Source organism: Agelaius tricolor, unplaced genomic scaffold (assembly GCF_023055355.1).
Source record: "Agelaius tricolor isolate 1412-34295 unplaced genomic scaffold, bAgeTri1.0.p SCAF_22, whole genome shotgun sequence".
Taxonomy (NCBI): domain Eukaryota; kingdom Metazoa; phylum Chordata; class Aves; order Passeriformes; family Icteridae; genus Agelaius; species Agelaius tricolor.
Window position 1 is genome coordinate 6461365 of NW_027269282.1, and position 15309 is coordinate 6476673.

Below are 15309 nucleotides of genomic sequence, written 5' to 3' on the forward strand. Positions count from 1 at the left end.
TCTTTCTGGCATTTTGCATTTACTCATCCAGATCTTAAGGTCATGGTTGTTTTGGGGTTTTTTTTAACAGATTTTGAGAGATCTGTGAGTTAGTCTAAAAATATGCAGAAGTCTGAGCAATTCTGGAGCTCTTGCTGAAGGGGTGTAACACAGATGATGCACTTGTAGCCAGGTGCTGGAGTGAATAGCTCATTACATGCAGGAAGACAGAGGAAGAGGAAGGAGAACTGAATACAAGTCTTTATTCTGTTTCTGTTTAGGTTGTTTATGCTGTTTCTTCTCTGAATTTGTTGGGCTGTGATGGCTCACGTCTCCAAAGACAGTTTGGCCCCATGCCTGCATCCTTTGGAGCATCAGCCTCACCTCATCACTAGATCAATTTGCCCACAAACCTGTGAAATTTACAGAACTGCTCCCCCAAAGCCCGTGGTTCCCAGTGCTGGGTTGTTGTCTGCTGACTTTCCCATGGTGTCTGTCACCTCAGGAGAGCACAGCCAGGTCTGCAGAGAGCCAAGGCAGAGATATTAACTGTGACTGCCAGTGCTCATGAGAATAGAGTCCATTGTTCCCAACAGAAGAAAAATCCCTTCACCCAAATGTCCTGGCCCCCTGTTTGAATAGTAACATTAGATGGACAAAGAGAGACACAAATTGCCCAGCAGGTTTGTTGTCAAAAGAAGAATGGTCTGAAAGCACTCTCAGGGATGGAAGCTGGCACTGAGACAGGAGGAGCACTGTCGTGCCTTGTGGGAGAAACCAGGCTGGGAGGAAGAGGAAATTCTGCTTTCTTTTCACTGTCACTTTGGTAGATTGTCCGTGTCCTAAGGCACAGCAGAACAGAGGCTTAGTTGAAGGGCTGACATTTGGGATACAAAGGGAAATTAATCTATTAATGTTTCTTAGGCATGGCTGTAGCTCAGCACTGCCTCTGCTGTTGTCAGTATTCTCTTCATGTGGGGAGAATGGGCTTGGCCAGGCTCACACCAAAGCCCTGGTTCATGGTGTGGTGCACAGGTGCCTGTGGAGCTGGCTGGGTTCCAGACAAACTGCTCTCAAAAGCAGAGTGCATCCAGTGTGTGTGAGGACTCTGAGGGACCCCTCTTCTCACCCTGCTGCCCTGCTGGCTTTGTGCTCCCTGCGGGTTTCTCTGCCATCATTTCCCTAACAGCATCATTAGCTCACTCCTCAGAGCCCTCTGTCCTCTGCAGGATCAGCCTGCCCTCAAACAGCCGTGTGCTCACATTGCCTGGGACACAGCTCTGCAGCTGGGACGTGCCCTCCTGGCCTTCTGCAAGTCCTTGTGCTGCTTGCAGGACAGTGTGTAGTGCTGCTGCTGAGCACTTCAGCTTGTAGCTAATGTGGTGTGGTGTAATCTGTTTGGGAGTTCTTTATTTTAATTATATTTTTTGTTTAATTGTATTATTGTGTTATATATATATATAATATTAATATATATTATTTATATTGATACATAAATATATAATAATATATTACTTTATATATAATATTCTATTAATTATATATATTATTATGTAGGCTATATATAATATAATAATTATATAAACAATTAATATAATTAATTCATCAAATATATTGATATATCGATATATTAATATATAATATAATTAATATACTTATATATAGTATTAATAATATTATATACTAATATTTCATTATATATATAAAAAAATATATAATTTAATTATTTAATTATACTTTATTAAGTACACCTGTGGGCTGCACAAGGAACAAGGCAGGCCTGCCTGGGTCCTGAGCTGGGGAAACCCTACATTTTTATCATCCTGCTGGCTTTATGCATCACACAAAGATCTCCGTGTGATTCAGGAAGCACAGAGTGCAAAATCTCATGCTGGAGACAGCATTTTAATGCTGGACAGGATTTAACTATCTCTGTGCATTGGTTTGTCAAGTAGGGATGATGTGAAAGGTTGGAAACTCATGGAGTAGCTCAGGAAAGCTGGTTTCTAAACCAAATTTTTGGGCTCTGAGTACACCTGGATGAGGTCTTTGGTCCCCAGGAATCCCCACATGTCAGGGATCTACATGAGACCTTCCTCCTGGCATTCCTCCTGAAAGCAGGTGATCCCTGAAGCCTTGGATAGATGCTCAGACATTCTCTGGCAGCAGCAGCACCCACCAGCTCTCCTTTTGTATGAGACAAAGCACTTTGCAAGGTAAGAGGGTCATGGGGCATTGGGAGGAGATGGGAAAAGCCAGCCTGATAATTAGAATATATGGGATGGTCTTGGAGAGATCTGCTGATCCCACAGGCAAGCAGGACACTGCTGAGCAGTTTCTGGAGCTGTTTTCTTTTTAAAAATGTGTCTTGAAGTTCCTAGCTAATCTCAGGGACTTCTCTTTTGTAAATTTTAATTAAAAAAGAATAAGTAGGTAAGTGACTTGGGTCTCTGACATGATCCCTTATTAAATTCACTCTCAGACTTGCCATGATTCAATCAGAAATATTTAATGAGCCTGTACCTGGTGGGAGCCCATTCCCTTAAGGCTGGGTCAATGTTTGAGGCTGGCACAGGCACTGGGGAGGTGGGGTCCCTGCAAAGCCAGCACTAATCCTGTCTGGCATCACAGGAGCTCAGAGGATGCTGTCTGTGCCAGCTTGTCATGAGTGTCTGGGCTGCTCTTGCTAATGGAGCTCTGAATTTCACACTGGAGGATTCCTGGGTGAGCTTTGCTGGTCCTGGGCCTGCTGACTCCAGGAGAGAGCCTGTTTCTCCTTTAAAAATGGGATTTAAGTGCCACGATTTTCACCCCCTTTAGCCTTACACTCCCTCAGCAAGCCAAACCATGGCTGTTTGTGGTGAGTAAATGTTGGATGGCAGCTGTCCTGTAAAGGCTGCAGCAGGGAACCTGGGGGTTGACCCCACTGTGCCTTTCTCCCTGCATACCAAAAGCCAAGGCTAGCCTGCAAGAGCTCTGCTTGGTGCTCCCTGTAAAGCCAGCTGGCTTCTTCAGCTTCAAATCCCTCTGCAATCTCACCCTGCAGTAGGAGTAAATTAATTTGATTCATACCTGAGACATCTTACACAAACATTCAGGCCAACCTCTCCATTGATATGAGGATTTTTTTTTTTCCCCTTGAAAATCTGTCACTTCTGTCTTACTGGGAAATCCACATGGCCACTAGCAGCCTTGGTGTGCTAGTCAGGAACACCCAGGAGCTTTTGTGGGGTTCTGTGTAGCCAAAGCAAGAAATGTGGAGGTACTTCAATGAGAAACTTGCTAAGGAAAATGGTTTGTAGCAGGAAATTTCCCTCCAGAAGAAGATGGAATTCTGCTGGGGACACTTCAGGCCCCATGGTGGGCTGGCTGCAGTGTGCACAGGTGAGGATTGCACTGGAATGACCAACAAAGCAGCAGCTTTATCAGCTGGAGCTGATACAGGGGTGTTCCAAAGCAGCTGTAGGCAATGGGGCACTGATGCTGGGCAACGACAAAAGCAGCTGCTGCTGCTGTCCATTCAGTGCACAAAACCAGCCCCCCCAAATCGAGCTGTTTGGGGATTCCTGGGCTCAGAGGCTGACAGGACACCAGGGAGGTCACTGGCATGTTTGTGTCAAGGAGTCAGCTCAGACCTGGCCCAGGAATTTGTGCTGTAGCTACAGTGCCTGCCTAAGCTGTCTGTGGGAGTGGAGCCACCAAGAGATATTTCACAGATGTGCCTGCTTTGGTGTCTGTTCTGTAAAGGCCTCCACTGTTTCCTTTAATAACTCTTGTCTTTCCTTCCCAGCTAAAGCCCATCCCGGTTTTCCCTCAGACTGCAGCAGGCACTAAGCCTGCACACAGTTGCTATCTAGTGGCCAGAGGAAGGTAATGGAAGATTTTCCCTGCTGGTTCTGGGCAAGAGGACTGCTACAGAGAGACAGACATACAGGCAGCAATCTGTTACATGTCTTCATGTATATTGTTAGGATTACTGCTGTTTTTCAGTGGGTTAAATCTCTGAAAATTGTTTTTCTTGATGGTGCAATCAGTACTATTTAAGCTACAGTTCACTGCAGTTGAAGTGTACAGTTCACTGCATAGCTAAGGATTTGTAGTAACTAATGGTATTGGGGATTTGATGTACTTGAAATCTATTGGGAAATAGAGCAGGGACAAGAGCCCCATTACTGAGAAAACCACTGGTACCATAATATACTCAACATTTTATTATAAAACCCTCTAAAGAGCCACTTTATAGGTCACAGTTACAACAAAGGAAATGCCTTGAGTTAGGAAAACAATGGGGACACAGAGACATTGTTTAACATTTCTTGTTTGGGGAAAATGGACTTGCCCATGTTTACCACTCCCTCACAAAGACATCCCAACAGGAGCACTGAGCTGACTGGGCTGTGAGGGGGAAAGCAGAGCTGCTCCTGCCCATGGCTGTCTCAGTGAAATGTCTGGACAACTCCTGGAGGATGGCACAGGGTGTACACTGAGGGAGGATGGCAGCAGGGTCTACACTGAGGGCACGGTGTACACGGATATTCAGGTACAGAGAGGGGCTCTTGCCAGCTCTTCATGGGCCAAAAAAAACCTTCATGGAGTCTGTGGCCTTTTGGTGCTCTGGAGAAGGAAATCCCCAGGATCCTGAACCAGAATCAGCTGTTTATTTGCATGATTTTTTCCTATGTGCAAAATCTTGCACAGGGCCAACCTGCCAGCTGAGGCTCCTGAGGCCTGGCATTGGCAACTCCTCCATCTGCACCACAGTGGAAACTAAAGAGTAAAAAAAAAAAAAAAAAAAGGGAGCACAGTCACCTTTCCTGCTTCCAGGATAGCCTGACCAAGTGTTTTGTTGCACCCTGGCTCTGTGGTGGGGGCAAGTAAGCCCAGAACCTGTCAGGACATTCTCACTCACCCCAATGACAGCACCAGCTCTGAGTATCACAGCCCTGGGCTCCCACTGGCTGTTTGGCCTTTGTGTGAAGACAGGACAGCCCTTTAGAGGTGCTCTCAAGCCTTCAAATATTTTCCAGGGTGAGGAAGGTACAGCATTTTTCCTGTCTGCCTTTACCTTGGCTTTGGTGTAGCCACAGGGCCCCATGGATGATCCACCCTGGGAACTGGTGCTGCTTTAACTTTGTAGGGTTAAAACAGCTCCAGCCCCATCCATCAACCCAGTTCCTGAGCCTGGGCTCTGAAGGGCCATCAGAGGAGACAGGAAGAGCAGTCTCCAGGCCATCACACGTGCCAGCAGGTTACAGGGAGGGGAGGAGTGCATAGATTTCTGCCAACCCACTGCCACCCTTCAAATTTCAATGTCTCTAAGTTCAGCTGTCCCAAATCTCCAACCTCTTTCATTAGAAAGCTTGGCTAGGGTAGAGAGGGGTGGGCTTTGTGGGCCATACTGCCAGGGCCCAAAGGCTGTATTAATGATCAGGAAATGAGGGTGACAGCACCAAGAGGTCCAGCAGAGCCCTGGCAGTGCAGCCTTACAGCAGTGGGGAGGGACACAGGGACAGTGGGATGGCTTCAGCTGCAGCTCTCTGCGGATCAGACACCACCACAGCTGGGGCAGCAGCATGGGCACTGCTTTACCTCCCCTCTCTTGGGAAAGGGGATCCCTGAAGGATGCACTGGGATCCAGCTTTCCCATGAAACAGCTGAGCAAGCCCTCAATTTTTTTTTTCTTTTTTTTTTTTTTCCTTTTTTTTTTTTTTCTTTTTTTAAGAACAAACTCCTCAGGTGAAGTAAGATCTTCAAGAAAGCTAACTGAATCTGCCTGGCAGATCTTCTTTGCTCAGAGCTCTTGGTGCTGCCAGTCTGTAACACAGCTTACAGCATGAGAAGGTGAGCAGCTCAATATTCTAGCAAACCTGCAGCTGGTAGGAGATGCTGGAATGCACCAGGACACTGATTAAAAAATGCCCTGGACATGCTGCTGTGTGCTTCTCATTCATGTTTGAAGAATTGCTCACACTTGGGGATAGCCCTTGACTGAAGGCTGGATGAAATGCAGCTGAGTGATGACTGGCAGCAAGACAGGTTGACAACTTTATCGGGACAGGTACAAACTCACCAGGCTGAGGAACAGCAGAGGTTCCTTCTGAATCCACTACAGTCACTAATATAGAAACCTTAATTGATAAACCTTCAGAGTAGAAATACACAAAACACCCCCTATGTACAGTAACGTTGTTTACATCAGCTGGGTTAGGACTTTGATGGAAGGATTGCCACTGGCTGTTATTGTTTTAGCTACATGGTTGGGATTTGTCTGGAAAGAGCAGGTTCACGTGGGATAACTCTGATCAGCAGCCGTGACTCCAGCGCTGCGTCGGAGCCGTGGGCGCCACGTGGAGGAGGCACTTGGTGTGTGGTGGTGCTGAACACCCAACCTCCACTGACAGATGGTTGAATCCCCTGGGCCAAGTGTGGGCAATTTGAGTCTTTAGTCCATGTCTGAACGACGTGCTTCTAACTAGCTCCCTTTTTCTCCCATTCCTGCCAAGGAATAAAGGCAAATTAGTCAAAATGCAAAGCAGGCAACATAACGTGCATGGGATCAACTGTCTGGTCCCCAAGTGGTTTTGGCTGCAGGGCGGGTCAGGGATATTTTAAGTTACAAACAATGCATGTATTTATTCATTTAAATTGTAGGCAAGGCAAACACAGGTGGAAAGACTGGAGGAAAATCAGACTGATGTGTCTGAATTGTGGTCAGGGGTGTTTCCCAGACATGGGACCCCCCCACAAACTCATCCCACCACAGCCAGTTTGCTCCACTGCCAGAAGGGAAAGGCAGAGGCTGTCCCAGATGGATTTTCCAGCTGTACCTCACCTTAGCTTTCTGTAGGACTGTTCCCTTCCCCGTGACCATAACAGATAAGGGCCGGTTTTTTAAAGCCGTGGCTGAGTTGACTGGTGAGTTCTCTGTGCTGTTTGCTGGACTGGCACTTTTTGTCTGAACCTACAATAAAAATCAGAGCAATGATCATGACTACAGACTACTGGGAGAGATTGCTGCCTTTTCCCACCATCTCCTAGTCACAGCATCATCCCATTTGCACTGAGGCCCATTTTTTCAGTGACATGCCAATTTCAAAAAAACACCAGGGGAGTTTGTGATGTGTTTGGGTTTTTAGGACTCCAGAATTAGAAATACAGAGCAAGGTGCAGGTGCTGGAGATCTCCATTTCATGCAAAACAAGTTCCCAAGAAGGAAATTAGATGCCCAAATCTCCTGCAAAAACCATCCCTTAGCTCAGCCAAGTGCAGAAGGAACTGAGTCCAGACCTGCATGGCTCTGGAGGGTGTTGCTCAAGGCCCCACAGGAAAATACAACCACTCTCCTGAGCCCCATCCACCTTTCACTTCCCCATTACTGCTGTTACCTCATTAGATTATTATTACATAATGTATATTATATATAATAGTCAATACAGACATATTAGCTATACATTCATGCAAGATTGCATATTACACTGATGCTATTATTAATTATTATATTTTTAAGCAGGCTGAGACCGTGTGACTGCCTAGCTGCCAGAAAGCTGCTGTGCATCCCAGGGGTGCCCCACATACCCGTGGGGCTGTGTTCTCCAGGTGTGTGGTGTCCACTGCTGTGCCCAGTGTCACCGGGCCAGACTCTGCCTTCTTCAGGTTCTCCTTCACCTCCACCAGGCTCAGCTCCAGGTCCACCCTCTGGCTTTCCTTCCTTTTGCATTCTTCATCTATCTCCTTCAGCCTCTGCTCCAGGCTCTTGTCTGTAGGAAGAGGAATCTTGGTGCCTGCTGGGGACCTGGGGAGCTCCTGAGGGGAGCAGGGATCAGGGCATGTCCTGTACATTTTCCTTGGGTTTCATCCCAAGAGGGATGTGGCTCTTGCTCTAGTGCAGTCTGGGTTATGTGGTTTGGCTCAAAGCACCAGGTTCTCCCCATCTCTTCTGGTCCCAGGAGGGCCAGGTTCATTGCCCCCTCCTTCTCCAGAGCCCCAGCTTGTCTCAATTCCACACATCCCACCTTGCCCTGCCCTACCTGTGCTGCCACCAAGCATTTCCTTCAGCTCCCGCCTCTCCTTGCGCAGCTGGGTGAGCTGAGCTCGGATCTCATCCTTCTCCTTCTCCAGCCTCTCCTTCTCCTCCGTGAACCGCCTCACCTCTGCCTCTGTCCTGTTCTTGCCCAGCTTGGTTTCCACTGCTCCTGCTGGAAACAGCCCACCAACAACCTCAGTCAGGGGGGAAAAAGCAGGAGGGAGAAAACCCTTTCAGGTGCTTGGAAAGAAGACAAGGGAAGGTCTGAGAAGTCACCAACCACAGCACACAGACTGCTGGAGAGCAGAGGCAAGTCAAATCACAGGGCACCGCCTCTCTTTAAGCACCCTCGGGCCCCCTGAGCAGCACACCCACCTGGCAGTGGCATCTGGGGCCCCCTGAGCAGCACACCCACCTGGCAGTGGCATCTGGGGCCCCCTGAGCAGCACACCCACCTGGCAGTGGCATCTGGGGCCCCCTGAGCAGCACACCCACCTGGCAGTGGCATCTTGGGCCGGTGTGCAGGCACCAGCTGGGGACTGCCTGCTGGAACTGGGCCTGCTGGCACCTCGGGGACCACACTGCTCTGCTGCTGGCTCTGCATTTTGACAGCAGGCACCCGTGGCACAGCCTCCTCGGCCTCTGGCTTCTCTGGGTGTTTCTGGGAAGGAGAAGTGAAGTGGGATGATGAGGTGTAGGGAAGTGGCTCAGTGATTAAGCCTGGTCTGGTTTCAGAGTTTGGACAGTACCTGCTCCGAGGTCTCTGCTGCCTTAGCACAGGGCTCAGCTTCCTTAGCCATGGGGGCTGTCTCAGCTGTGCTCTCTGGGGCAGCCTTGGCAGCCCTTTCTAGGGATGGTGACCCGAGGGGGGAAGACTGGCATGACATCTTGCCAGCACAGTGCAGTAAGGACTTCACTGGGGTCAGATCCAGATACACTCTGTCTTGATCCCCCTCCAGTTTGCTCTCACTCTTGGGTGCTTCTTCCTGCAAAAGAAACCATCTGCTGCAACTAGAAGTACAAGAAACATCTCGCTGCAGAGCAGCACTATCTCAGGCAATCTGGAGTATTTTCCAAAAACCTTAGAGGAACTAAAATGCCAGTCTCTGAGTCATTCCACAGAGGCCTTTTTGAAGTACTGAAGGAAAGGCCCCTCCTGTTTTCCTTCAATAGGTCTCTCTGATAGCAGCAACAGCCCCATGCAAGGATATCACACTGTTGTACATCCAGCAACCCATGCCACATTCTTTGCCTTTCCTGAGGTGACAGTCCCATTCCCAGCATGACCCATTGTTCTTATCCTTTCACACAGGACTTGCTCTTACAGACATAAAAAGGAATTTTGAAAGGCTAGGATCCAAAAAGCGCACTATCACCAAATAATCCATGCTGTTTGCTGATGAAAACCGTGGAATTTTATCCCAGCTGCTGGAGGATCCCCACAGCCCCTTTCTGGAAACCTCTCTCCCATTCCTTAGCAACTCCTCTCCACACTTGGTTCTGCTCCATTGCAAAGGCCAGGATCTCCCCAGGGGCTGGGAATCCCCCCCTTGCACTGCTGGAGACTCCCCATGGGCAGATGTTTGCTGTGGTGCCCCCAGAGCTCCCTGCAGCTCTCTTACCACAGGCAGGTCTGGCAGATCCACGTCGTCGTAGAGCTCCTCCTGCTGCACCCTGCCCTTGGGCAGGTTGTCGATGTAGGCATTGGGCTCAGAGTATTTCCTCTGCATTAGCCTGTGAACAGGACATCCCATCAGGGGACTGGATTTACTGCATGGCTCTGCAGTGCTGCATTTTGAGACACCTGAGAACACCAGTGCTGAGGTATGGGCAAGGCCAGGCAGCCAGATGCAGCAGAGGAGAAGGCAGAGCCATACAGAGCAGTGGGGTCACTGCTGCTGCTGCCTGGTAAGCAGCAGCCACCAGAATGGGGCTGTACTTCCCCTGGGCTCTCTCCTTTCTCAGCCACAGCAGCACTGTCACAGACACATTTTAGGAAAAATCCTTTCCTTAGGAATTTTTCTCCTGAGAAGCTGAGAGGCCTCAGGAACAAAATGTAAACAATGGTTATCTGCTGCTGTGGAATGCAATGGGTGCATCTGGGATTGGTCTCATGTGGTTGTTTCTAATTAATGGCCAATCACAGTCCAGCTGTCTGGACTGCCTGGGTCAGTCACAAGCCTTTGTTACTCATTCTTTTTCAATTCTTATCTAGCCCTCTGATGAAATCCTTTCTTCTATTCTTTTAGTATAGTTTTAATATAATATATATCATAAAATAATAAATCAGCCTTCTGAAACATGGAGTCAGATCCTCATCTCTTCCCTCATCGTAAGACCCCAGTGAACACTGTCACACAGCACAGTCACCCTGCCCCAGTGATGGACTGGGTGGCTGAGAGCCCAACCTGCTTTTGCAGCAGCCACTCAGGCAGGTGCCCCATGGCAAGCTGCAGCTCAGGAAGTGCTCTCCTGTCCCAAAAGAAAGTGGCTGAGCTGCAGCTGTGAATTCACCACCTATTTCCATGGCAGCCACCCTCCCACAAGTGGAGAGCCCCCTGCTCTGGCTTGCTTTCCCTCTACCAGCCCCAACCCATTACCAGTGACATACAAGAAGGAATTCTTGGCAGCGCTCACAATGCAGGACACCCTGTCAGCATCCACGTAATCGTAGGTGAATTCCTCTGGGTCTGTTTTCGAGCCTGACTCCGACAAGAGGAGGCCCAGCCAGTGGCCCATCTCCTCTGAGGACTTTGCCTGCAGGGTGATCAGACAGACAGGACAGGCTGCAGCAGTGGTTTCTCTGCACTCACAGGGCTGATGCTGGCTTAGATTGGGTAGGGAAGCATGCTGGCAATCCCCTGGGTATTTATAATAAAACTTAAAAGTAGGCTCTTAAAGGCTGCCTTAAAAGTACAACTCTATGCATGGACTGATTCAAAATTTTGGCAGCTACATAAATGCAGCTCTTTGCTCTGCTCCTTCCTAAAATTTCTAGTCAGTCTGCATTTTCCTTTCAGTGGTGATCAACTCAGCTGTCTACAAGAGTAAGAGAAGTCTCTGGGGCTGGAGATGCTGGCAGGGAGCAGCTTTGTGTGAGGAAAGCCTGCGGGTTTTATTTTGCACCAGCAGAGTGCAGCAATGGGATTGCCAAAACAGAGGCAAGGAGACCCGAGCCTGCGAGGTCTCAGAGCACAAACCCCTTCCACGGTTCTTTGCAGAGGAGAAGGGAAGAGTTTAGAACATCAGAGTCCATTGCTTTAACATGGTCAGGACCCAATTCCCAGCTGCAGTGAGCAATCTGAAATTTTGCAACATGAAGAGTTAAATTCTGTGCCATGAAGTCAGCTCTAGCAAACAGCCACATGCACCTCCCAGTGCAGGGGACTGCACATAAAGAGAGATGTTGGCTGATGCAGCCACTTTTTGCACTGATTTGAGGAGCCAGAGCAGTAACCACAAAGTAAAATTCAGGGCAAGTGAATATATATATACACTTTCCAAACTGGAAAGTATATTTTGAGCTTTCAGTCTGTTTTATTTAGCAGAGACTTCAGTCCCTGGGAAGCCTGCCAGCCAGCCAGTCCGTAGATTGAGTCTGACATTGAGTCTGATATCCCAACACAATACAGATTCTTCCATTCACAAAATGTAAATTTTCCCAGCACCTCTTCTTCACATCTGTAATTGGGCAAAATTTTTTAGATACAGACAGACCCTGAATCTGAAACTAAACAAAAACATCTTCCAATTTCATGGTATGCCCTCAAAGTCAGTTGTTTAGCTATAAATATTCCACCCACTGGAAAAATACAGGAAATTGCTCACATTGTCCACCTCCTACTATAACCATGCTGTCGTCAGAGAGAAGTAAGATTAGAGATAAACAGTCCTGGATGCAGACAAAGGAAAGTAACAGATGGAGATGAATTCACTTGCACTTTCAGGGGCAGATCTGTGACAGGCTTACTTGGGATGTGTGCCCCATGGCTTTGGGGCTCTGCTGTCAAAACATGAAATTCTCTGTTCCTCCTAACCACAGCCTTAAATCCCTAAAGTGTCATTGTTCTCATCTAACATTAACCATCTGCAATGCACTCCACAGAACTTAATTATCCAAGGTTATCCTGCAGTGGGGGAGAGATGGGAATCTCCAGAGAACCCCAAGTCACCCCTAAGATGAGTGCCTAAGATGAAGGCTGAGAGGTGCCAGCATCACACACAGCCTGGATTACCAGTGAGGTGGCACACAATTCTGGGTGACCACAGGCAGATCAACCTCAGTCCTGCTCTTCAGGTTCTGTTTTGTTGGACTGATGTTCCTCTGGAGGAACTCATTGGAATTTAGACCTCCTAAGGTACCCAAGCTGGTGATTTTGAGCAGAGCTTTCTCAGAGATAGACACCCTACCTCCAAAACAACCCGTTCCTCCCCGTTGTGCAGGATGCGGAAGGAGTAAAGATGGTCAGGGCTCGGCTCTGGGATGATCTCACAGCCTGCCAAACTCAGGGGCTGCTGAGCCAGCTTGCTTCTGTTCCTGTCCTGGTAGAAATGGAGGTGCCCATCTTTTATCTGACACCACCGTGACTTCCACTGGCTGTTCACCAGCACATTCAGGTAACCTGCAAGCAATCACGGCTCATTAAACACATTTTCCATTTAATCCAGATTAATTTGTGGGACAGCCTGGGGATGTCTAAGGGTAAGTTATGAGATCACCACACAACACAAAGTCACAAGCACGAATAAAGAGCAAAAGCACAAAGACAAGCTATCCTATCCACACAAAACAGGGTGAAAAGGGTAAAAATCTTGAAAATGATACCCTTGAAATTCAGGATAGCTTTGGAGCAGCAAGGTGGCTGCAGCTGGTTGGACAAAGTTGGTCCCAGGTGGTAAACACAAGCTGACCCTCACAACTCTCCCTGCAGGCTCCCACACCCTGGGCAGCACAAATTCCCTGTGTGTGCATGTCTGGTATTACCCACCCTTCCTCTTGGGTCACCCTGAGAGCCACAGGCACCACAATCTGCATGGATTTACTGGCAGGACCACCTGGCACAGGCCCATTTGAGGAGGACGATGCCTGGTGCTCATCCTGCCCTGAGGCAAATCCCTGCAGAGGGACTCATGCTGCCACTCACTTGAAGTCTCCAGGGATCTCTCTGGGCTCTCCAGGGAGCTGGACTTCTTCCTCCCAAGGTTCATCAGGTTGCTCAGTTTCAGGCCAGTTGTGCCCTTCTTCTTAACTACCAGAAATGAAAAAGACACGTGTGGCTTTCCCAGCTCCCAGCCTGCTGTCCCACCTCACACACATCCCTTTGCAGAGAGCAAACCTGTGACTCAGGGACAGGCTGGAAAAGTCCAAAGGCCAGGGAGTTCAGGAGGAGGATGGCACCACTAAGATCAGTTAGGGATTTGTGGGAGATGCTAATCTGTGTTGCTTTACACGTGGGGCGGCTCTGACCAAAGGCCAGTCCCTGCAGGAGCAGTGGGAGGTGCTTGCACAGCTCTTGCTGGGCAGTTCCCAACCTCCCTTCAGTTTCCTACACCACAAACAATTTAATTAAGAACCATTACCCATTAACATTTACTGTATTCAAGTCTTTTCCTCTCTAAAAACAAGGACACAAGGTGGGAGGGGTAAAGTTTATGTCCAAAGAACCTCTTCAACATTCTCCTACTGGGCACATCAGTCAGTGTGTGAATAAGCCTGTGAATTAGCAGGATAAGCCTGAATTAGCAGGATTACCAACAGGTAATCCTGCTAAGAACATCAAATTCCCAGGCAATGAATGCACACAGAGCTTTCATCAGGTCAGTTGGAGGTGGCAGTGGCAGGAGCCACAGAAGGATAAGGGCCCATTGTCCCTGTCATTCCCAGGGCAAGGTTTTACCATCTTTTGCCTCAGCTGTCTCCACGTGGCCGTCGGTGCTGCTCCCACTCTCGGAGGCTGCAGAGTATCTCTCAGACACCTCCACCTGTCAACAAGCACCAGGCACAGGCTCCACAGATGCAGGTGACCCATTCTTCCAGCCAGAACAGGCTGCAATGGCCTTTTTCCCCATCTCCCTTGTTATGAGGTCCCACTCTCTCTGTAGCAGATGCTCCCATTGCTCCTGAACATGCCCCACCCATCTGGGCTCACCTCTGAGGAGACAGTGGCACCACTGGTGCCACCCTATGGCACCCTGCAGCCTGGCTGGTGACAGTCTCTATAGGGGGCAAGGGCAGAGGAACCAGCCAGGGGCCCAAACAGGTCCATTCTGGGTGCCCACCAGAGACTTAGGAAAGTCTCTTTGTCCTCCCACTATTTTGAAACAAGCTGCTCCCAGGGGAGTGTCACCTAAACCTGGACTAGAGATGGCCCAAGCCCTGGCATCCAAGGGTCTGTGTCCCTCCCAAAGCTCTTGGAGAACACAACTATCCCATTGGGTGAGATAGCAGCTCCTGCCCTAGACAGTGGGTAGCCAAATGCTGAGTTAGTCTGTGAGGGAAGACACGGCAACAAAATTAAGATGCAAAGGAAAATTAAGATGGTTCCAAGAATGCTCCTTTTCAGCAGCACAGGGGTCTGGTTACACTCATACCAGTCTTTGCTTACTTAAAATTAAGGCACCTACACTGCTCTCTACTGGAGGAACAGGGCTGGAAAGCCCAAGTGCTAGTTCTGTCTGTGGAGACAAGAGGTACCTTTGGGTAGCTGAGACGCTGAGAGTCTGGGATGTACTGGTTTCCTTCACCGCCCCCTTCACAGAGCAGACCACTGGTCTCTTGGATTACCTGTGCAGAAGGGGAAGCCAAAGCCTGTGAGAGAGCTGCAGTAACAGGATCAATTCATCTCCCCCAGCTAGGACAGGCAAAACCACATCAGCCTGGGAGACCCGTGGTTTGCTGTCCCTGTGACCCTGGGGACTGTCCTGGAGCTGCATCAGGCATCCAGCAGCAATTGCTGGATCCAAGTCACGGGGAGAGGCTGCCAGCAAAGGCAGCCCTGGCGTCTCACAGCCCCTCCTGGGCTCCAGGAGGCTCCTCCTCCTGCTGCTGTCCCATGGGAAGGGTACATTTACCCCTGCCCTGAGCCAATTCTTGCTGGGGACCCAGCCCAGACATTTCCCCCACCACAGCAGCTGGGCTGGAAGGTCCCCACGGGGCCTCCAGCACACCGAAGGCAGCAGGGAGTGCAGGAAGAATCTATCCCAGGACATGAAAATGAAGTGGTATATTTGTATAAAGGCTTGCAGTGAGGAAGGGAGCCAGAGCACGCAAGGACAGGGTTGAGATAAGATCTGCTCTCCCAGCAAAG

The 15309-nt window shown here is 49.1% G+C and overlaps 1 protein-coding gene across 5 annotated transcripts in view; it reads right to left on the bottom strand.

The window, feature by feature from the left end:
* Nucleotides 1-4167: 4167 nt before the first annotated feature.
* Nucleotides 4168-15309, bottom strand: part of AFAP1L2 (actin filament associated protein 1 like 2) — a 66773-nt gene continuing 55631 nt past the window's right edge. For all 5 annotated transcript variants that reach the window (XM_071446171.1, XM_071446170.1, XM_071446169.1 and 2 more), the window contains 12 exons: nt 14697-14786; nt 13900-13984; nt 13147-13251; nt 12413-12624; nt 10614-10759; nt 9625-9736; nt 8752-8988; nt 8498-8663; nt 8007-8174; nt 7555-7736; nt 6812-6940; nt 4168-6474 (listed from right to left, as the gene is read on the bottom strand). In XM_071446171.1, coding sequence (XP_071302272.1) covers nt 6448-6474; nt 6812-6940; nt 7555-7736; nt 8007-8174; nt 8498-8663; nt 8752-8988; nt 9625-9736; nt 10614-10759; nt 12413-12624; nt 13147-13251; nt 13900-13984; nt 14697-14786 — 1659 coding nt within the window. In that variant the 3' untranslated portion in view covers nt 4168-6447. The remainder of the gene's footprint in view (nt 6475-6811; nt 6941-7554; nt 7737-8006; nt 8175-8497; nt 8664-8751; nt 8989-9624; nt 9737-10613; nt 10760-12412; nt 12625-13146; nt 13252-13899; nt 13985-14696; nt 14787-15309) is intronic.